At 45.8% G+C, this 24,229-nt stretch overlaps 1 protein-coding gene across 1 annotated transcript in view; it reads left to right on the top strand.

Annotated features, from left to right (window-relative positions):
* rev3l (REV3 like, DNA directed polymerase zeta catalytic subunit) overlaps positions 1–24,229 on the top strand; it is a 74,062-nt gene that overhangs the window by 13,901 nt on the left and 35,932 nt on the right. The window contains exons 2-6 of the mRNA XM_071532536.1: positions 15,661–15,850; positions 16,521–16,595; positions 19,564–19,724; positions 22,907–23,045; positions 23,941–24,035. Coding sequence (XP_071388637.1) covers positions 15,661–15,850; positions 16,521–16,595; positions 19,564–19,724; positions 22,907–23,045; positions 23,941–24,035 — 660 coding nt within the window. The remainder of the gene's footprint in view (positions 1–15,660; positions 15,851–16,520; positions 16,596–19,563; positions 19,725–22,906; positions 23,046–23,940; positions 24,036–24,229) is intronic.

Below are 24,229 nucleotides of genomic sequence, written 5' to 3'. Positions count from 1 at the left end.
GCCTGCTAATTACACTCTCACTGGATGGACTGCTCTTTTCTCTCAACGCCTCTCTCTCCTGTCGTGTCTCTTGCTCTCTCTCTCCCACTGGCCCAGACTCGCACTTTTTCTTTGTTTCTCTCCTGTGTTTCTCTCTAGTCTCTTCTCACTCTCTTATATCTCTCTGTCTCTGAGTCCTTCTCTTTCTCTCCGTCTGTCTCTCTCCCCTCTGTTAGTGTTGACACTTCGGTAAAAGTTTTTTTTGTCTTTCTTGGCCCTGTTTCTTTCCATCTACTAGTCTGTCTCATTTTGTCTTTTGCACCTCTCTCTCTCTCCTCTCTCCTCTATTACTGTCCATGCTGTGGTAATAGGGTTTGATTTCACACCAACAGAGGTGAGAGGAGGGCGAGGCCACCGAATAACAGAGGGAGGATAGGATGAACAAGTGTCTGAATAGGTGTTACCCTCAGCGTCACTGTCTCTTCACCTCTCGCTTTGCTTTTCACAGTCTATTTTCGAGATTCAAGATTTGAGAATGTGATGCCAGATCTGCACAACAACCTGTCTATACCCTATACTATCTCTAAGATGACATCTTAGAGCTAGTATAGAGTATAGACAGGTTGTAACCTTGCTATTGTCGTGGGGTGGGGGTTTGAACATTCAACAGCAAACAACAACCTTTAGCAGCATATGTAAAGTTACTTGAAATGTGGGGTCCGGATTAAGACCTGCCAAATGCTGGTGAATTTTGGCCGTTGCTGGTAAGTTTGTCTAATCCACTTTGGTAGATAGCCAACCATTCTACAACTACTAGAACAACTAGACAACTACTCTTAAAATCTTCCACTGATAAAAACAGTGGAAGTCGCTTGTGAGATGTACCAACCACTGTGATTGGCAGACAAAAAAGTTAGTTTCCGTTCTGATTGGAATCTATGTACATCCCAAGCATGGACACGACACTGCTGCTACTCCGTCATATGCCTCATACTACAAAACGTACATTCATATTTTAATTTAAGTGGTCCCTGATGAGTTTGCTCCACAGAGAAAATCATTCTGGTCACCCAGGAACAGGTTGTATTTGCCTCCTCTTCACCTCTCTCACCTTTCTCCCTCCTTCTCTGCATTCATTGGGTATGAGTCATGTCTCATTTGCTCTCCCTCTGCCTCCTGCAGAGGCACTGGAGACATGCAGGCTTTGATCTGTTTCACATGGTCACCAACCTTGGATTCATTTATCCCAGGAAAGCTGGCTGATCACACATGCTCTTTTTCAGTAGCGACCTGCTTTACACTCACTCATATGTACACATTCATGCCTGAGATCTGCAAGTACGACCTCAGTCTTCTGCTGTTGGCTACCAAACAGCTACACTAGAGCAATTGAGGGTGAAGTGCCTTGCTCAAGAGCGTCTTGTCAGTAGTTCTTGATATGGGAGAGCATTTGTCAGTGGGTGAATATTAAAGCCAAGAATGCAGAAAGTCGATACTTGTGTCCTTGGAGAATGTTCTTCCCAAGTTGTCTTGCAGAGAATGAATTTTTCAAGAACATGAAAACCTAGAACACATCTTTATAGTTTGAGATGGACTGTGTGCTTGAGGTTGCGCCATCTGTTAGGACGCACAGATGTTCATTTTCCCAGCTGTTTCAACTGGCTGTGTGCTATAGATGATAGCACTGTTTGGATCCGTCGTTCTCACAATGACTCCTCGGTTGGCAAGTAAACTTGAAGGATCTTTAGCCATCCTTTTGTTTTGGAATCGTACTTTGGCCATTAGATGTCAAACTTGTCATGGAGGATACACAAACGCTTCAGGACACACCCGTAAGCTTTTCCCACTCAGATTTTCCCAGTCGCTCCTGGATTTGAACCGGCTTCAATGTCTAGCTCTGTGGTTGCCATCCATGGTGTGAGCTGCACAGCTAGAAGCGCTCTGATATCAATCTGCACAGTCTGCCTCCTCGGGTAGACGGCACACTGCTACTCATGCAGGTCATGTCTCTCTCTCTCTGCACACACAATCACACGCTCTCCCCGTTTGATTAATGTGACTGATGCAGTTTGGTTGGTGGAGGTGGGGGTTATACTCAGTGGGAGACCGTTGACAGCCTCCCAGATTTCCATTTGTCTGTCACCGTGTCCTACACCTCCCTCCAGTGTGCAATTCTGGCTTAGCTGACCTCACTGAGGTGGAAAGTGTCTGACTCGCACAGGATGAATGGTAGCCTTGCCCTTGGTAACAGCGGATCGGGTCTGGAGCAGCTCCGTTTGGACCAAGTTCCTGTTGCCTCACAGCTTTCCCTGCAGTATTACATCCTGTCTCAGTCCTCACAGAGAGATGACAGATTACTTTATTGGACATGCTGCACAAAGTGGTTGTAGTTTATCTTTGCACATACCTCTTTTAGATACACACACACACACACACACACACACACATGGTCCTTGCCTTACATCTTTCCCTGCAGCGTAACACCCTGTGCTTTTCTGCCCAAAGAGATGACGGATTACTTAATCAGCTATGTTGAAACAAAGTGTTTTATTCTAAAATGAGATATTGTCGATTTGAAAGATGTCTTCCTCTACAAAACGGTGGCTGGCATAAAAGTATAAATCACCATGGATTATAATTGAAGCTATTCGTTATTTCAAGACGATTGCTTTTGAAATTCTTCAGGTTACGTGTAAGCATTTTACAGAAGTTGGAGTGGAGAGTTGCCCTTGGAGCACTAAATGTTTCATTGCCTTGCTCAAAATGATGGTAGGGATCAAAGGCCAGGGTTCCCATGCAGGTGTGGAAAATGAATTTAATAATTTCCAGGCCTCCAAGAATTTCGGAATCACACAAAAAAGTATTGCAAAAATATTGCTGGCTGGCTCTCATATACATCACTTCACATTTATGTAGTTGCAGATCTGCTGCAGTTTCATATATTTTAGTTTCATACATTTGCACAGTATCTTGTCATAGCCCCTCATCTTTGATCATGTCCCAGACAGGCAGAGGAGGGGAGAGGTGGGTGGATGGAAAGGGAGGCAGTGCCTAAGAAGAGAGAGTATTTAACCAAAGAGATTTAACCTTCTGCAAAGAGGGTTAGGACTTGTAAGGAAGCACCTGTTCCTGTTACACCCTCAGTTCACTGTTTGAAGTCCCAGATTGTGGGGATGTGATTTTTAAAGATTATTTTATAGGTTTTTAGGATACAACTCTTGGATTTATTGCTACTGGAAAAGCCCTGTTTTTCTCCCATTATATTCTTCTTTTTTGTGTTGTCCTAATCACATCCCTTGAGTGGTCCATCTTGCTTTTGATTCATCTCCGACCCAGTCCAGGCAGCCTCAGTCCCAGTCTGCTCCCTCCATCTGGGCTCCATTCTCACCAGCCAGGCATACATTTAGGAATCTAACAAGAGAGCGAACGGGAGGGAGAACGTGGCCCACACATTCAGAACCTAGGCCGGCCAATATCAAAATTTAGCCAACCTTGATTTTTGTGTTCATATTTAAGAAGATTGATGTATTCTTGCTTTGTTTGCCTAACGAAGGTCTGGCATAAAGCATTGTCCAAGTCACCATCTGGTCAGGCTCATCCTGTCTGCTCAGACGACTGGCTCTGCTCTGCTGTCTGCCTCCTCCACCAGAAGGAGATGGAGGGATACCTGGCAAGGAGGGATAACCATGCCTTTCCTCCAGTAAACTCAGCTTGACCGCTTGAGACATGCTGGCTACAAAATGGTCATTAAGGGGAAGTTGGGAGCTGATTCTGTCCCCCATGATGAAATCAGAGTAGGGGGACAATGGATTGGTCTCCGTTCATTTGCTTGTTTGTCCATCACATGCAATCTCGTAGAGTCTGACGAAACGTATTATTATGCATTTCACCACTCCGTTCTAGCATTATCAAAAACAAGGTGACGTATTTGTCACTGATTGGCCCAGAGGAGGACTGCATCATTAGCGGGGGGCATGCTTACAGTTGCTTTGTTGATGTCAAGACTAGGGATAACTAATGGCTATGATACACAGGCAGCATTTATAGGCATTTGAGTGGGCAATATTACTTTAAGCAGGGATTTGCATTTGCAAATGGTACAAAATCATGCTATCAGAAACATAAGTGTTTGTGAAATTGCATCTGTACCCTGCCTCAAATTTTCACTCTCGTCTCAAGGCCTTAAGCACTGTGCACAGGAGCAATGCAGGAAGTCCTCCAGCTTATGTGGGAATAGCCAAGCTGGGACGTCATCTCTCCTCAGTCCCTGGCTTGTTGCTCAGGCGTCCGGCCAGGACAGGCTTGGCTGTGTCGCAGGAGGGACAGCCCACCTATCAGCCCAGTTAACAAAGCCCAGACACAGTCAGGGAGGAGACTCACCCAGCCGGCTCCAGGTTTGGACGCCGTCCCACCGTCTCTCCCTGCTACAGCATGAAGTCAGCCCTGCGAGGGAGGTCTCTCTCGTGATCCAATGGAACCTGTGACAAGCTGCCTCTCAGATGGATAAATGGGGGGAATTGAGGAGTGGAGGCATAGAAAAAGGAACTGAAGGCATGACAGATTTTTCCCTGGCTTTTGGAGAGGCTTCGTTAGTAAAAGGCTAGGGTGGGATGGTTTGGAGATAACACAACAATCTTCATGGGCGAAAACAAAGGCATTGGAAATAAGGCAGCACACGTGATTACTTATTGTAGTACTGGCATTATTAACACATAATTACTGTATTGGCATATCAGCAGTACTGAAAGAGCTTGTTTTGTTTAGAATGGCTCCACATCTGCAACTCGTTTAAAATATTCACGAGCAAAATAATTCGGATTATTATCTTAGCCATAATCGCGCAGGAAACTTCAGGAAACCATTCTGAAGCTTTAATGTGAGGAAATGACCACTTATCTAGAGGCCATATGCAATGATACTAAATGTGTTGCATGACTTGTTTGAGTTCACATTTTCCTTTAGGTGGTCAGGAAGAAAACACACTTAGGTGGTTCAGCCAGGAGAGAGAATCCTGCATGTGAGATACAATCGTTGGCGTTTTGTCAGGCTTTATGTGAAGTCTGGCCAGTGTTGAGATGGAAGTCTGGTCAGTAGAAACGTCGATAGGCCTTGTTTAACCACGCCAGAGCTGGTCTGTTTATATGAGTGGAAGAGTGGAGAGGATGAGGAACTGCTGTTTAGAGCAAAGTGGTCTGACTCAGGCGTACTCCAGCTCCGTATTTGTGTGTGTTTGAGTGAGTTTGTGGCGTGTGAGAAAGAGCAAGTGAGTGATTTTTCTCGTGTGTTTGTGTGCACGGGTGTGTGTGTGTGTGAGTTGCAGATGTGGAGCGATGCTCGGCAGCAGAGAAGAGGGAGGGAGGTTGCTGTGCTTTCTCGGCGCTGGCAGAGAAGCCCTCTCCAGACAGCCATAAAGAAACAGACCTCCCTCCTATTAAGGCCCTTGTTTAATTCTGGAACGGCACATAACCGACCGTCTGCACAAGCACTTAGCAGAACGGCTGATTGAAGGGACGGCTCTTGTGTTATTCCAGATCTCTGTTATATTTTCAGTGTTTGTGTGACGGAAGGGCTGGGAAAAGGAGGAGAAGGAAGAGTGTTTACACCACAAGTGGTAAATGAACGAGCGTCACTCCAAATAACCACACACACATTGTCGCTGTCGAGTGAAAACCTTGTATCTCCAAAATTTCAGCTTTTCAGGAAGCAAGCAGAACAGCCTTAATCTTAGATTGACCACCATGCATTTCAGAGTTAATCCTATTGGTTTTGAAAGAGTATTATTTGCCCAAGAGATCAGAAAACTTTCTCAACCCATAGAGGAGTATGTAATCCTTCAGCTGATGTTAAAACATGAAAATCACCAAAATTGGAGTTAACACGTTTTTCTACTAGCTAGCTACCTAGGCTAGATTCTGGTAGATAGCTATAGTGGGCTAAATACAGTATATTGGTTTAAAATGTTGTGAATGTTGTGAAATGATGTGCATCTTTGTACACAACAGTAGAACATAGCTGGGCTGTACTTACTTTTCCGGGTAGAGTATGACACAAGTTCAAAATGGCTGCTGTTGGAATAAGGTCCATTTTGGCTCCAATAGTCCTCCTGCCCTCCCCTCACCCCTCTCTCTCTCTCTCTCTCTCTCTCTCTCACTCACACACACACACACACACGCAGTCTCTCTCCCTCTAGGTCACACACGCACTGCCAGGCATAGCAAGATTTGTTTCTGCACTACATGCTGCAACAATGCCACAACCATTACCGTCACCCAGCCTAAACACAATGGTTTCCACTTGTGTTTAACTTGTGGGCTGCCCACTTATTTTTCTGACCACTTGAATGAAAATGCTTGAGTTCAATGTCTTTGCCATGCACCGGGCTTCTGAATTGGTTCCTAGTGGTCACAGAGTCTGTCCCGTAACTGGTAGGTCACAGGTTTGATCCCCGCAACAGTTAGTGTGTCCGTCGACAGCCATGTTTACAGTTTACATATATTACAGTGAGCCTCTACTTATTCAGTTCTTGTTTATTGCAAGTTGCTCTGGATAAGAGAGTCAGCTAAATGCCTACAATGTAATGAAAACACTTGGCATTAACCTATGTATTAACCCATGAAAACATGTATTGTGTTGTTACAGCCCTCTTTGTACATTATGTATTAGGGAGATTTTACCTGAGTGCTTAAAGTATTATTGTGCGCTTATAATACTCTTCCATAGGTTAATACACTAGATTAAGGCCATTGTAACCTGTTACCTGTCAGTCTTTACTCCTGGCGGTTGTGATCATTGAGCACCTTCCCACATGATGCCAGGCCCCAGAAAAACAAACACACACTTGAAGTAGCGGTCTGGCTTGGCCCGGCATCATTTCAGTGGTCTCACACTCTGGCCTGACTTCAAAAGCTTGACTTCTCAGAAAAGATAAGAGCACACATCGCAGGCTTGTGTAATTAGTTTATAAAGCAGGGAGCATAAAGTCCTCTTCCGCTCTCTTTCCTACGCTAACTGCTCATCTGTATACTCCCATCCCTCGTCTCTCCTCTGGTTAATTTAGGGAGCAGATGATGGGAGTGAATCCATTACAGAGGATGTGATTTAGAGGGTTGTCACCCTCCTCTGTTCCCTCCTCCTCCTCCTCCTTCTCCACCTCCTCCTTCACCACCTCCCCCTCCTCCTCCTCTCACTGCAGTCATTCTGCTCTCTCCCTCAGACAGAGATAGACTGGGATTTTCCTCTGTGTGTGTGTGTGTGTGTGTATGTTAATAATAATAAAATAACAGTGTTTTTTTTACATGCAACTTGATTTTTCTGACAGGGATTCTGCACAGCACCAGAATACAAAGGAGGTTGTCTAAACATCTTTTTTTCATCATCATTGCAGTAATAAAATCATGATTATGATATTATATTGATTAATTGTGCAGTGCAGCCCTAACACACACACACACACACACACACACACACACACACACATACACACGCATAGAAGAGCATCAGTTAGTAGGCTAGTATTGCCACCAGCTTCTCTTAACAGCAGTTAGCATGGCTAGTTATCTTTTCTTTCCATTTTACAGTCTGTTGAGAGTGGAGACGCCCATATACGCAAAAGTTGTTCACATCCTGACAGGCTAACCAAAATGTATAATGGCTTTTTAAATTTCTCAGACGATCTGTGTGCCTTTAATGGGGCTCTACCATTAAGGGATGATGATGTACCCCTCTAGCGTGTTATTCCCACTTAGCCCGCCTCTCCGTGTTCATCTGCTCCCTCCGCTGTTCCTCGATGAATTTATGTAAAGCCTTACAGTCCTAACAGTCTTAATACGGGAGCCGTACTCCACCAACATTTACTGTAATGCATTTGGAATGACCCCAACATCAGGGAGGGACGTTACCGCGCGCACCGCTAGCAATTAACTCATTAGAGCGGTGCCAGCGAACATGAAGGATGGTGCCAATGTTGCTACGCCGGCGAAGGAGCTATTGATCGGCTGGTCCCCTCATGCAGAACAGTTATTTCCTTCTGGAGTATACTGTACTTATACACTCACTGGATAACACACACACACACACACACACACACACGCTTCCAATTTCATAGAGAGGCTTAAGGCTTATGTGTGGGCGGGGGGTTGTTTGTGTTTGTGTATGTGGGCATGTGTGTGGAAGACTATGGCCAATATCTCAGAAAGAATTGTACCTAGAAGAACATATTGGTTTACAAAAAGGTATATTTTGCATAAATGTAGCTGTGGTCCATCAGTAGTCATTACAGTACTAATCTTGGTAGAGAGAAAAAGGGGTAATCCGTGGGTTCTTAAAATAGATCTGTGGGTTCTTTAAATACATTTGGCCTAAAATCTCTTAAATACAGTTATTAGGGGTTTTATTTTTTCACCAAATGCAATGATGGGTTTCTCTGCGCTGCATGTCCATCATTAGATTAATACAGAACAGTTGTCCCTTAACAATTTCCAAGTATCCTTTTTCATATGCAATCCTTTTATAGTTTCAGAGCTTTCACTAGCTAGAAATTTTTCCAGCATTGTTTTGGTTTTCAGATTGATCTTAGATTCAATTCCTAAGTAGTTTTAAAAAGGTCTTAAAAACTCATAAATTTGGCTTTCTGAAACCTGCAGATACCTGGTAACAGAGACTTACATTGCCTTCCCTGTCAGCATCCTTCTCCCTCCTTCTCTACTGCTGCCTCTGCTCAGCCCCCTCCTCCTCCTCCTCCCCCTCCCCCTCCTCCTCCTCTTCCAGACCTCTCTCTGTCTCATCTGCTTGGCACTCTGCCAGGATGCTCACTCAGGCTGCTCGGTGTATGAAATACTGCCTTGGCGCTGTGTGTGTGTGTATGTGTGTTTTCTGTATGCGTTCATGGTGTGTGTGTGTATCAGATTCTAATGGCCCTTTATGTATTCTATCACCTCTCGACACACACACACACACACACACACCTCTGTGTGTGTGTGTGGTGTGTATTCACTGTTTTGCTTGCCTGTGTGCCCTCACCCACCCCAAATCTATACATTTACATTTACGTTGACGTTAACATTTACATTTTTTTGGCATTTAGCTGACGGGCTTGGCAGGTTTGGGTCTTGCTCAACACTTTCACAGAGCACACGGTTGTTAATGGAAACACAAAAAAAGTCATATAGAGGAAAGGTTGACTGAGGCTGCTTGCTCTTTTTCAGCAGCATCCTGCTTTATATTCACACAGGTTCACACATTCACACCTCGGAGCTGCCCAGTACAACCAGTCTTTTACTGATGGCTACTGAGAAACTCCACTAGAGCAGTGAGGCTTTAGTGTCTTGCTCAAGGGCACCTTGACAAACGTTGCTGAGGGAGGGGAAAGTGTTTCTCATGCTCTTTCCCTACCATCATCGTGGATCTGAGGATAACACTGCATTGACATCTTTTTCTGTTTTTCTGTCCCTCAGAATTATCTTTTCGTCAGTTCTGGCTATTTTGATTATGTCGTTAACAACAGCGAGGTTTGAAAAATCCAAAGTATCTGTCATCCATTGGCCAGCAGACCCAGCAGCCACTAGGGGCGCTAATCCTTTACAATCCATCAAAACTTCCTCAGTTGGAATGAATGGCTTCCGGTCTGTGTCAAACCAGCGGAGCATGAAGATGTGACACAGCGTAAACCTGCTCCTATAACCTTTAAACCACTGCCGCCCGTTCAGTAAGAGCTATGGACTATTATTTTGGAGTTCTCTTCTCCTAGCTGTGAGAGCGGTTAGGACTTGACTTCATACAGCTCTCCCCGGGCCATTTTAATTAATACCAGTGCTAGTTTTATTAACCTCTACTTCCCTTCCTCCCTACGGCAGTTGACTGTCTGATCATTGCAGAGGGAGCCGTACTGCTCTCTGAAACCCCCTCGAATCGCAGACCAGAGACGGAACAAAGATGAACTCATTTTATGCGTGACTGCTGCACCTTATTTTATTCCACTGTCTTCATGCTCAAACAGTGAATTGGAGATATAATGAGCATGTCCTGACCCTCTCCTCCAAGCTGGAATGTATTTGCTTGAGTTCAAGACCAATTGGCGCATTCGCAACGTGATAGCTGCCTTTTGAAATGAACCTCGCTCCATTGTGCTCCCAGGTTTCGGCAGGCAGTGACATACGGGTATTGGTTTTCAGTACAGAGACTTGTAACCGGGATGAGGATTGGCTAATGGGACAAAATCAACAGTTCTGCAGATTAGTTCTGCAAATTTGCATCTTTTACCAGCTGCGGAGCGGGGCCAGAAACTAACCTTTTTGTCCTCTGGCCCAGTCGGTGATGGATTCCAAAATTTGCCAGGCATTTTCACTGTTTTACCATGACAAATAGGATTTTCAAAATGGAATTGGAGCTCTGAACGATGGCTGGTTACCCGCCAAACTGGCCTGTGGAGTAGATCAACTTAACCTGCTACGGAAAAAGTTACCATTTGACTGATGGCTGCTGTTGACTCTCCGGCCTTATCCTGGGGAAACCTGGCTTCACTTGTATGTGTAGAGTTGTCCAGACGCCAATTTAGGCCACAGACATTGTGTATCATCACGGGAGTGAAGCAGCTTCCTCCACAGCATCTCAGTGTTTGTGTGTCTGTGTTATTATTTTATTATCTTTTGCCCATGTTTTTCTCAGTTTTTATTCTCCTTTTTTTTTTAGATATTTTATTTTTGTTTTTAGGCATTTTGTGTGCAAACTCTGCTTTTTGATAAGTGCTGTATAAATAGAGTTTAGTATTATTATTAAATTGAATTATTGTCACCAACACATTCACAAACACAAATGGCAAGACAGATGGTGGGAGATCACCTAATTTTCAATTGTGCACACATACACAGAAGGTGAGACAGACAGTGGCAGACTACCTGATTTCCATGTTGATTGCAGCTTTTTTTGCTATGTGCTGACTGAGTCATAGTTTTGTCTGACTGGATAGATCTTGAGGTCTCTCTGTCTGTGTCTGTGGACCAGAATAGCTAACAATACATTACAACAGTCTGGCTGGCTAACTGGCTGGCTGGCTGGCGGACAGACTCACTTACTGGCTGGTTTTATAACTAACTGCCTTGCTAAGTGGCTGGTCGACTGTCTGCCTTACTGACTGTAGGGGGTGGAGGGGCCGCTATGCCGAGTGCTGAGTCATTGAGCCGTGCTGCAGATTACACTCCATAAGCAAGTGAGGGGGGGAGGGAGGGAGGGAGGTAGACAGTGAAAAAGCAAGTGAAGGGAGCGAGGGAGGTGTTTTGGCAGAGTGGACCTCCTCTGCCTCAGCGCTCCCCCCCCCCCCCCCTGAGATAAGGCCCTGAAGCGCCGTCATTGTCCCCTCCCCCCTGCTCCTCCCTCTGTCTCTCATTCACAAATCCTCCAGCAGGAAGGTAGACAGGAGCCGGCACACGTGGGCCTGGGGAATACTGGGGCAGCAAAACAATCGGAGGTGCGGAGGAGCTCATCACACCCGCCAGCCACCTCACTCACACTCTCTTAAGGCAGATTCGTACTTCCCGGCGAAGCGGTCGGCGGGCGGAAAAACAAAGCGGTTCACCTGACTGAACTGTTCGTGTTTTCTTTCTTCGTCTTCGGGGGATGAATTTGCTGGAAGTCTCCCAAGATGCCTGACTTGAACAATCATGCTTTTGTCCACTCACTGAGAAATGGGCATAGTTCAAGAGAAGAATGACCCTTCCTCCACACAGCTGAATGGAGAGAGACTCTCAAAGATGTGAATGGAAGGTATGAAGCGGCCAGTCAGTGAAAACAATGGCTGTTGTGTTCATCAGGAGGAAGAAGTGAACAAGCTAAAAAAAAAAAAAGTCAACATATCAAACGGCCCAAACTGAGGCAGCAGACGCTCTTTCCATCCCGAACAAACCGCTTCTTTTTGAAGCATGAATTCCCGCTCAGTCTTGTCTCTCTCTTCTCTCTGTTTCTTCTTCCATCCTCCTTCTTCTTCTCTTGCTCACTTTTCTCTCCACCCCTCTTTGCTCTCACTGACCTCTCCGTCTGGCTCTCTCACACACCCAAACATACACACTCTCTCTCTTTCTCTCACTGTGCTCAATTTATTCATCTGTCTCTTCCATGGCTCACCCCTCCCTTTCTCTCTCTCTGTCTCTCATACGCACACATACAGCCACTCTTTTACAGCCACATTTTTCCTCCATGTCTACTCTTCCTTACCTATGCCTGTCTCTCTTTCTTTTTCTCTCTCTCACACTCTCACACACACACACACACACACACACACACACACACACGTTCTCTCTCTCCCTCCATCTCTCTTTCTGTGGCCTGGCCAGCTGGGTGGAAAGAATCACTTGTTTATCTCTCCCGCTGTCCGTCAGGGGCTTGTGCTTTGCCGGCACCGTTGCCTAGCAACTGCAGCAGAAGCCAGCGTTGGCGGCTCGTGTGGTGTCTGTGTGTGTGTGTGTGTGTGTGTGTGTGAGAGTGAGACTCCATGTTGACACGGCAGGCTGAGGACAGACGAGCGCGTGCTGTCCTCACCACTCCCTCACTGCTAGCGTGGCTGGCAGCCTTTGTGTGTCTCCCGGTAGCTTCACACACACCTTGGCCTTGTCTAACTGAGAGACATGCAAATACACACTCTCATGTGCACACACACACACACACACACACACACAAGCAAGCATCCACACTCACACTAGACTGTGCTTCCTGATCCCTCTGTTTCTCTGGCTGCCACACTCGCTCACCTTAAAGCCATGATACCGCAATGGAAATAAGTGTTTCTGATGCTTTCATGGGTTAGACTTAGATACGAATGAATATTGTGGGTGTTTTTTAACCCTAAAATGAGTCAATCAAGGGTATATTCGAGGTAATCTAGGTGGGTTGTTTTGGAAATAATTATATCCACCTGTATTTTTTCCAGTAAACTTTTGTTCTTTCTGTTAGTCACATTGATCTTGTCTCATATTCAGATACTTTATCCCTGCTCACGGCAATATTACCTATTCACATAACCTCCAAAAGTCACCTATGTACCCTGGACTTAAGAGATTGAATCGTAGTTCGTTCCTAATATAGCCATACATTGTTGAATAGGTTTAATGTATAGATTTAATTATGTAGCCCGTATTTAATCAGGCACGGCACCCGATAACAACTTCTTATTTCCATGGATGGATGGCCTGGCAAACAGAAATTCACCGTTCTATTTCATAATGATCTGATGATAGTCTGCTGTTTGGCGGTGTGTGTGTGTGTGTGTGTATGTTTCGCACACACACAAACCCGTCGCCATGCTGTTGTGTTTGCCGCTGCCTTCCACAGGGAGTTCCACTTGTGAGCTTCGGCACACTCTGTTCCCTCAATCCTCCCTAGGAGTGCACTTGGATGCCTGATTTAAGCTCATGCCAGGCCTGTTCTGGTGTCCTCATTGTCTTTCACCACCACATCTTATCTTGCATCACTCCCTGCTTGGAAGCAGTCATATGTATCCTTCTGCGTAGACATGCTGGGGATATTTCTCTCTCTGCAGAAGCCTCCACTTTGGGTCCAGCAATCCAACAATTGGGCCCAGGGGACTGCGGCATTGCGCTGCACACAGCATCTGTCATGCCATAGCATGAGGATGGAGAATTGGCAAGCCATGGCTGGGCGTGTGTTTGTGGGGTGGAGGAACAGTGCCAGAGCCCCCCTTCCCCTTCCTCTCCTAAAGCCCCATCAAACACCAGTGCTGGTGGTTGGGAGGCCAGGCATGTCCCTGGGCATGTGCAGACAAGTCAAAGCGAGATTCTAGCTTCTGCTCAATACTGCCTCCCTCTGTCCAACTGTCTCTCTGCCTCTCATTTGGTTAAGATTATTCTCATGATGTTGCTTTGTTATAAACCACATTCATCATATACAGTGGAGAGAGCCAGGAGAGAGAGAGATAGGGAGAGAGAGAGAGAAGGGATGACTTGCATCTAAACTGTGCTGATTTTGAACCCCTGGTTTCTGGAGTACACACTGCGCCTCAGCCCCCTCAGCCTTTGTTTTTTCGATCTGCCTGCTACATTTTAGACCGCTTTTATTATCCCTTATGTAACATGATTAAACACAATGCAGGCCCAGCAGCAGTGTGCAGATAAAAGTGCTGGTCGGGTCTGATAGTGACAGAATGGGAATGAATCTGTGCGTGGTGTCTGCAGTACAGTGTTCACCTCAGATGACTTCCCCTTCAGGGTTGCATCTCGGTACTGTGCGTGCGTGTCTGTCTGGCAGTGATGATGTCACACCGTCCTTATTATAACTTACTCTGCACCGGTTGACCTCGCTTCACATCGCTCTCACTCAAGACCTCAATCCTCTCTGCTCTGCCTGGCTTGCTTTTACCCACAATCCCAGGCGACGCTGCTCCACTCCTCCTCCATTTAGTTATTTAGCTAATGGGCTGCTTTAACACTGTGTGCTTGTCCATCATGAATCATGGCATTGCAGGCCTTTTGTTGCACTCATCCGTCTGTCTGAGTCGAGCTGAGCCGAGCCGGCCAGTGGCATCCGTCTTGCAGCAGTTGGTCGGAAAGTGTGTTTAAAAAAAACCCCCCACAAAAAATACGTTTTACAGGACCCCAACCTCCCCCTCCCTCCTCCCCTACCCTTCACTGCCAAACACTTCATCCATCTCAATTGGGCCCTGTCGGTAGATTTAATAGTCCCTGTAAAAGACGTCACATCTAAGGCCACAGCAACTCGGCTTATGTGTTTGTCTGTGTACTATTTTTTCCAACAAGGACTGTGCCTCTGCATGTTGGTAAATTATAGTTTGAGTACAACGGATTGATTTATATTGCCCTACAATGCTGAGCCTCCTTTTGAGGTATTTTGATTCAGTGTCAGTTTCTCACATGCAAGCTATGTAACTTTAAAGTAAACTCAAACCACTGCTGAAGTTTTCTCATTTAGCCTGCTGTGCATCTGCGTCGAGTTTCACCAACATCAACATCAACAACAACAACAACAACAACAACAACGTTTTGTCACTTTGCTGCTGTGTTTAATTTTTTATTTATAATTATAAGATATACTTAGACTGAAACTCCAGACCAACTCCCATCTTTCAGTTGGCATCATAGCCTCAGTGGGCTTTATTTACGAAGCATCAAGCTCACAGTTGTATGTGGACTAGCTGCTCCAATACCGGTTCCTGATATTGGAGTGATGCACAAAAAAGTCAGGGGGAATTTCCTCACTGAAATCCCAGTTTTCCTGCGTCTTGAAAGTTTGAAAAATTTGTTGTGGGTAAAGGTTGGCAATTGCACAGAAACTCTGGAAATGTATGGAGCTGTGGACCCGCTGTCATTTCATTCACATATTGAGATATTATAATCTGTTATGATATCGCATATGATATCTGTTATAATCATATATTAGTCATATCGGCAAGCCACTATCAGCATAAGTTATATTGAACACTGACCAACATTTTTAAATTCTGTCCAGAAATTGAGGTTTGGGAAAAGTTAGTAATTGAGAAATAAAAAATGTGTAGCAATTGTGAAATCTGACAGCAAGAGCCCTTGTATATCTCAGAAATCAATGCAAAATGACTGTTTTCTCCTTATAAACTTTTAAACATTTGGAAATACGAATAGACGAGATAAAACATTTGGCCTGATGTTAAATAGAGTTTTGTTTTTTCTTGCTGTGTTTCAGGCCAGAAGACGTGTCTCCACCTCCATGGCATATTCCCCTACATCTACGTGCTGTACGATGGCTACGGGCAGCAGCCAGAGCGCTACCTGCGGCAGGTGGCCTTCAGCATCGACAGGGCCCTCAACGTGGCCATGGGAAGCCCCGCCTCCAGCACCCAGCACGTCTTCAAGGTGGTGCTGGTCTCCGGCATGTAAGTACCTCACTGCTGGTCCCCGTCAAAACCGCAATTTGAGTTGATCGAGTGGAGATTATGTCAGATTCAGGGAGGGAAATGGATGCTGCACTAGGCAAGATTTTATATGAAAATGTGTCCATCTTATCAGCTTAAATCACATAGTGGGGCTGCGGTAGAGAAGAGCAACCCATCCCCCCAAAATTGAGATGCTGTGCATCCTCCATGCTATTTGCCCAAATCTTTATTTCGGTGTTGGGTATGGTCACTGGTAGGAAATCTTCTTCACATGCAGGAAATGTCATATCGAAACTTAAGAAAGAAATATAAAACTTGTTCCTAAACAGCAGCACAAAAATTAATTTAACACCAGCCACTAGCCAAATGCTGCTGCTAAATTTGGGCTTTGGCTGGTGAAATGGCGAATGTGGCTATTGAATTGTGAGATCCATCAGCCACTGAGGCCAGCGAATGGGGAAAAATGAGTTTCCTACCCTGATCTGATTATTTTCATGAGGAGAGAGTACTTCATTATCAGATTACTCTTTCAGTCCTTTACCATTCATAAAATAACAATGGGCAAAATCATTACAGCAGAGACAACACGATATAATTAACAATAAATTATCCAGGTTTATATCAGGCATGCTGATTGTATCCTGTGTGGTCTTTTTTTCTGTCCTGGCAGGCCTTTCTATGGCTACCATGCCAAGGAGAAGCAGTTTATGAAGATCTATCTGTACAACCCTCAGATGGTCAAAAGGTAAGGTTGCTGCGGATCGATGCGGTTGAATGCGAATAGGGCTCATCCTTGGCTCCGCACATAGACTGTGTGCGCATGACTCCTCCGGCTCACTAAACTGAAATCGATTGCCAGGTATTCAGTTGTACAAATTGATTGGTGTGTGTGGGAGTGTGTGTGTGTGTGTGTGTGTGCATGCAATCACAGAAAGATGGTTATTTATTTGCTGGAGCTATCAGTGTTAGCGGTGACAGTGTAAGTGCAGTTGTGCTGCTGAATTGCTACTTAGGCGAGAGCGACTGACTCAGAGAGAGAGGAGAGTGAAGGAAAGAGACTTGGGGAGAGAGGAATAGAGTGACTGACAGTGAGAGAGAGAGGAAAAGGTGAGAAAGGCTAAAGGAGAAGAGGGAGAGAGAAAGAGATTGGTGGAGAGTGAGGCTGGGAGAACAGGAGCAAAGGAGAAAGATGCAGCGACTGAAGGAGAGAGGGAGACTGAAAGACAGAGACTTAGGGAGAGAGGAAAAGAAAAATGGTGGAAAGGAAGAAAGGGAGGGAGGAGGAGAAAGGGTGAGGGAGACTGATGGTGAGAGGGAGGGAGGAGAGGAGAAGAGGGAAAGAGACTGAGGGAGAGAGGAGAAGAGGGAAAGAGTGAGGGAGAGAGGGAGGAAGGAGAGGAGAAGAGGGAACGAGACTGACGGAGGAGAGGAGAAAAGGGAAAGACACTGAGGGAGAGAGGGAGGGAGGAGAGGAGAAGAGGGAAAGAGTGAGTGAGAGATGGAGGAAAGAGAGGGGAAGAGGGAAAGAGACTGAGGGAGGGAAGGAAAGAGGGAAAAGAAAAGAAGAGGGAAAGAGAGAATGAGGAAGATAGTGAGGGAGGGAGAAGAGGGAAAGAGAGACTGAGGGAGTGGAAGAGAGTGATGGAGAGAGGGAGGAAGGAGAGGAGAAGAGCGAAACAGATTGAGGAAGAGTGATAGAGAAAGGGAGGAAGGAGTGGAGAAGAGGGGAAGAGTGATGGAGAGAGGGAGGAAGGAGAAGAGGGAAAGACAGACTGAGGGAGAGAGGGAGGAAGGAGAGGGGAAGAGGGAAAGAGACTGAGGAAGAGAGTGATGGAGAGAGGGAGGAAGGAGAAGAGGAGGGAAAGAGACTGAGGGAGGGAGGAGAAGAGGGAAAGAGTGACTGAGGGAGTGGAAGAGTGATGAAGAGAGGGAGGAAGGAGAGGAGAAGAAGGAAATGGAGACTGATGAAGAGGAAGAGAGATGGAGAGAGAGGGAAGAAGGAGATGAGAAGAGGGAAGGAGAGAATGAGGAAGATGGTGATGGAGAGAGGGAGAGAGGATAAGAGGGAAAGAGACTGAGGAAGAGTGTGATGAGAGCGGGAGGAAGGAGAGGAGAAGAGGGAAAGACACTGAGGAAGAGAGTGATGAGAGAGGGAGGAAGGAGAGGAGAAGAGGGAAAGAGACACTGAGGAAGAGAGTGATGAGAGGGGGAGGAAGAGAGGAGAAGAGGGAAAGAGAATGAGGACGAGTGTGATGGAGGGAGGGAGGAAGGAGAGGAGAAGAGGGAAAGAGACTGAGGAAGAGAGTGATGGAGAGAGGGAGGAAGGAGAGGAGAAGAGGGAAAGTGGCACTGAGGAAGAGAGTGATGGAGAGAAGGAGGAAGGAGAAGAGCAGGGAAAGGGAGACAGGGAGAGAGGGAGGGAGGAAGGAGAGGAGAAGAGGGAGAGAGACTGGGGGAGAGAGGGAGGAAGGAGAGACGAGGGGAAGAGAGACTGAGGAAGAGAGTGATAGAGGGAGGAAGGAGAAGAGGGAATGACAGACTGATGGAGAGAGGGAGGAAGGAGGAGACAAGGGAAAGAGATGCTGAGGAAGAGAGTGATGGAGAGAGGGAGGAAGGAGAAGAGGGAAAGACAGACTGAGGGAGAGAGGGAGGAAGGAAAGGAGAAGAGGGAAAGAGAGACTGAGGAAGAGGGTGATGGAGAGAGGGAGGAAGGAGAAGGGGGAAAGAGACTGAGGGAGAGAGGGAGGAAGGAAAGGAGAAGAGGGAAAGAGAATGAGGAAGATGGTGATGGAGAGAGGGAGAAAGGAGAAGAGGGAAAGAGAATGAGCAAGATGGTGATGGAGAGAGGGAAAGAGAGACTGAGGGAGTGGAAGAGAGTGATGGAGAGAGGGAGGAAGGAGAGGAGAAGAGGGAAATAGAGACTGAGGAAGAGGAAGCGAGTGATGGAGAGAGGGAGGGAGAAGAGGGAGAGAGGCTGACTGGCAGACTCGGTCTGTCTGCTCCCGACAGCCTCAGCCCCTCGTCTGCGATCAGTCAGTCAATCAGTCGGCAGGCTGCTCTGACCTTTAAAGGGGAAGCATGACTCTGGGACAGACCTTAAAGGTTGACAAAGTGAACTCTTCCCCATTCATCTTTATCAAGCAGATATGGAAATGCAGAGTTTTTTGAGGTTGATAGTAGTGGTAGAACTCAAGACTTCCTCGTTCTGTGCGGCCTACACAAAGTAGGCTTGTACGCATGAAAGGGATACTGTAATGTTTTGAATCACTGGAGCTTTTATGGGGAAAAATTCTCTATTGCCACTAAAGTTCACCAAAAAAATGTCTAGCGTTCCTTACTGAGACCAATAGGTAATGCCAGGCGTAAGCTAACAACTTGGAGGCAGGCAGCACCCCTTGGTTTCACAGAGAGATGCTAATCATCCTAATAACCGGTTTTTGGTGTAGCTGAAGGACAAATGATAGCCTAAAATTAAAAATGTCAAGGTGTTTGTTTTTGAAGAATTCCTTTCCAATTCAATTAATTATTGAATATCTCTGAAATATAGAGGATCCACCCCATAGCAGTGTTACCATTTTGTAATTACTACCCTTGGACAGTACAATAATTTGTTGTAATTTTCTGTTATTAATAATTTTGTAGTACTGTTTTTTTTTTTTTTTTCTTTTTCAAATGGCGAGTATCTTATTTTGCAATGTAACTGTCTGTTGCAGGGTGTGTGAGCTGTTGCAGGGCGGAGCGGTAATGAACAAGTCCTACCAGCCCCACGAGGGCCACATCCCCTACCTGCTGCAGCTCTTCATCGACTACAACCTGTACGGCATGAACCTGGTCAACCTGGGGGCGGTCAAGTTCCGCAGGAGCCAGCACAAAGGTAATGGACCGGGACAGAGATGGATCAGGATGTTCAAGACCACGTCCTCAACTCAGGGATGTGATGCGTTTTTTTTCCCCCCAGGGGTTTCTTTCTCAATATTCCAGTTGTTTTGGGCACACAGCTCCTATTCCATCCCAATAGAGATTCACATTTTCTTGGTTTATCTCCTTCCTTTGATGTGTTGCCCATCCTGACAACCACGTACGGTTAAATCTGCTGGCTGACAATCACAGTACCTAATGTTGATTTTAGTGTTTAGTCACAACGCTGGCAAGTTAACTGAAGCACACACAGCTCTGGCACTCAGTATTACTGGAACCATGGCAAATCTATGGATTAAATCTGACATTTGCCCTCACCCCCTACTTCTTCCCTCTTTGGGGCAGTTTATCGGCTGTGCATGTGTCTCCAGGTATGCCACTGAGCTGTCGAGCAAGTGGCCTATTTCTGCTGTCAAATCAGCTTTAGGATGCTGCTGTTTTTGTTTTTTTTTCACTGCTGGACAGTGTGGGCAAAGCCGGGCTTCCTCCTCCACACTGCATTGTTACCCCTGGCTCAGTGGGGAGGCAGAGCAGGCCAGGCGAGGCTGCCATGCCTTGTGTCATATCGGATTAGTCCTGATCTCACCTCAGCCTCGAGATGCCTCTGTTGCTTTTCTCCGTCTTCCTCCCCTTTGCTTTCCTCTCTTTCCTTTTCGCATGCTTTTTCTCGTGCTCTGTCTTGCTTTTGTCGTGCTTTTGCTCTTTGCTTTCTTTCTCTTCATACTTGCTTTCCGTCCCCCTTCCTCTATCCTCTTTCTTGCTGTCCCTTTGTGTCCCTCGCTGTCAAAGCTTTCTTTCCTTTCACTATCTTTCTCCTCCTTGGTTGCCCTTTCTCCATCTTGCCCAAGAATGCATCCTCATACACCCTCATTCATTCTAGCCATTTTGTGCACTTCATTGCCGCTCACCGAGGAAGACGAAAGCAAAAAAACAACCAAACCACATTGACTCACGAAAATCATCGGGAAGCTTCGCCAGAAACAGGAGGGTGTGAAAAACGAAATCAAAAGGTGCGAAGATAGTGCAAGAAGAAGCAGAAAGATATTGGGTGTCGGTAGCAGGCACTGTGCAGCCTCGAGACTCGCTCCCTCGTGTTCGCCTTGGCTCCCTGGAGTCGAGTCCTTTGGAGCTGTCAGCCCCTGCAGAGTGATGATACAGAGACAAAGACAAGAACTGCATCTTCCGCTGGTTTTGCCCGCACTTACCCCGTTTCGCATCTCTGATATGCAACAAAAGTGCATGCGGCAGTTTGCAAAATGTAAACAGAAAATGGGAACACTCTTCAGTGTTGGCTGACAATCTCTATGTTCTAGTTGAGCAACTCGGTAACCATTGCTTGTTTAAAAATAATCTGTTAATTCCCCAAAGCAATCACAACAAAACAGAAATTGTGTTTTCTTGGTTACCTCTGCTCTTCACAAACATTAAACCTATTAAATTAGGATTTGTCTATTTGGATAATTGTATGCCATGCCTGTCTCCAGTGATGACAAGGTGTCTCCATATATTGATATTACATTTTTATCAAAAATATTGAATTAAACTGAAGGCATGCAATGCAACAGAGTAAAATTGATGCTGCAAAATGGCTGCCGAGGGGAGCTATGGAAGTACCTAATAGCTTCTTACATCCATATCCAGGCCTTGGGCACATTCCTTCTGTTCTAAGCTTGGATATGAGATCCCTCTTTCTCCTTATGCTTGGCCAGCAGACCTTTGAAATAAGCACCCCTCAGACCAGTTTAGAGAAATCAGAGGCAGAACTAATGTAGCTCCTTTTCTTCCTGAAGGTCTTTTTTTCTTCTCTGAACTTCTTCTGAACTCGTCTGTTCATTGCAGCTCTACTGCATTGCTCAGCATTACCACCCTCACACCGACTAACTAAAATGGAGCCACAAGCAGAACTGGTCATTTGATACTTGCATACTAAACTGATAACAGTCAGAATGTGGGCTGACACCTGAAAGACAGCGAGGGGGGAAACCAGGGTTGGCTCTTTCCCTTCATCAGAGGGAGTGAACTCAATCCTGTCACCTGGGCCTCTCAGTGGGAGCGGCAGACTGGGGTTTTCCCCTCAGATCTCGGGTGAACCTGACCCCTCGTAGACCCTCCTCTGCCGCCTCCTGATGGGGACTAAACCCCCAGATAGCCAGCTCTGTTTGATCACAGCTAAGTCCTAATCCTGGACATGTACCTCCGCTCATCATGCCTGATCAGGCCTCACACTCCCAGAGAGAACCCAGCCCAGCGGGGCAGCCCTCACGTGTGAGGGAATTAATGATTCAAGACAGGAAATTCCCCACTCGAGTTTAATAAAGTTCTTTTTCAAAATCCTCACGCATGACTCTCCCCCGACAAAGCCAGAGCTCCCATGTTTGATCCACCTCTGCACTGACGCAATCAGTGGAAAGAGGGCTCCCATGCCCCTGACAACAAAGAGACCAAAACGCCCCGATAATAGGTACACCTGTTTACATTTTCTCCCCCCTCAAGCTCAAACTTGAAAGCGAGTTTGTAATCTGGGATCAAGTGCAAGAATGGCAAAAGGGGCTGGGCTGGTAAAACGGGCTAAGCTGAGATGAATAGAACCCTAAATGTGTTTTGAAGTCCATTACGTACCTCGAACGCTCACCTCCCAAACACTGAATGTTCAGAAATGTCAAAAACACCAGCAGGATGTATCCTTGAAATGCCCCCCTCTGAAAAACTAGAGCAAAACAGTGTCTCATTATTCTCGCTGTCTGTGTACTCTACTGCAGTGTTTAATGACAGGTTGGAACAACTATAGTATGTAACATTAAAAGCTAACATTGAAAGCAATGCCGAACAGTTCTGAGGTGGCTCTCCTCATACATTCAACACAGGGGGAAAAACACTGTGTGTCAACAAAACATTGCACTCTTTCTTGCCACTCCAAAATATATATATTCAATATACTGCCTTCTAGAAAGCGAGTGATGAGTCATTGGTGTGTTTTTCTGTGTGTTCTCCTGCAGTTGCCACCAGAAAAAACAAGTTAAATGTTTTAGGCAGGTTGACAGCTCCTCTTGGAGAAGCGCTACAGTACCATCTATTCAATTTTAGGGGACATACTGCTCTAAGATGTGTGTGTGTGTGCGTTTGTGTGTTTTCCAGAAGGCTCGCCAACGGTCCCAGACAGGCAGGCTCCCGCTAGTCGTCCCAGCATCAGTCCCTGGAAGAGCCCCTGCACCTCCAAGCTCAACGACAGCACCCTGGGGGGCACGTTTGTCCGCTGGGAGGAGAATGCCATACCCTGGTGAGTCCCACCGGCACAGCCTCTCCTCGCATGCTGCGTTCGCTCTCTCCGTAAGCTCTTGGCCTGTCAGTGCCAGCCAAATACAATTTTGTTTTGCTTGATACCCCTCCCCTCTGTAAGGGATGATGAAGACGCATATATTCTACACTGTTTCCCGACTCCTTGCTTGTTTATCTCTGCCCCACCTCTCTCTTTCAAATGGATGAGGTATCAAATAGTATGTATCCATGTGGCGATCAGAAGAGGAACGCTGCATGGGCTTCAAACGTCTTCACTGGAGGTGCTCACTGGAAATATGGGGAATCCATATGCAGAGGAAAAAAGAAGAAAAAATCCAAGGCACTCTCATCTGTATACAGTTAAAACCCCTTTTATTATTCTTGGCTGTTTTGATGTTAAAATTTTAGAAAACGCACCCTAGAAAAAGAAAATGGCACGTTTTCTGACATTTTAACATGAAATAGCCAAGAATAATAAAGGCTTTTAAATTTATACAGAGGAGAGTGCCTTGGATCTTTTCTTCTTTTTTCCTGGTATATATTTATTTTGGAAAAAACTTCATCATACAGAATATCTAGACTCTTAGAATATTTAGAATCACTTATTTGAAGTGTTCTCATTTTGTCCACCAATGACTAGTTACCTACTATGCTTTAAAAGATCCCATAATTATGAATAAGAATAATACTTAAAAATAATTGTTTTCATTTTGTGCTTTTTTTTTCTCGTTTTGGAATGAATGTTCATTTTCTCTCAGTATACTTTTCACCACTCACCACTCCTTCTATCATCTCATTCTATCTATTTTGCTTCTTTTTTGTGTAATTGTGTAATTGTGCAGCTTTGTTTATGTGCCAAATGTTTATTCTTCTTCATTCCCCCTGGCTCCCTGCAGCTCCTTAGTCCTGGATGAGGTGGAGAAGCAGAGCACCTGTGAGCTGGAGGTCGATGCCGTGGCTGTAGATGTCCTGAACCGTCTGGAGATTGAGAGTAAGAACACACAGGACAAACCCCCCCCCCCCCACACCCTACCTTTGAGCTATGGGCCCCTCCACAAGTCCTTACCGACACTGTAGCTCATGCTGGCTCGAAGGTAGAGATAAAAGCGGGGAGAGTTAGGAAAGATGGAAAGGTTGTCTGCTGAATCATCCACACTCTAGGTACAGTACTTCAGGCTCAGATGA

Source organism: Centroberyx affinis, unplaced genomic scaffold (genome assembly GCF_046629955.1).
Source record: "Centroberyx affinis isolate AG114_WGS23_722 - 3 ecotype Tasmania unplaced genomic scaffold, CSIRO-AGI_Caff_v1 ptg002206l_1, whole genome shotgun sequence".
NCBI lineage: Eukaryota > Metazoa > Chordata > Actinopteri > Beryciformes > Berycidae > Centroberyx > Centroberyx affinis.
The sequence above is the reverse complement of the archived record's forward strand: the minus strand, read 5'-3'. Positions and strand labels throughout refer to the sequence as shown.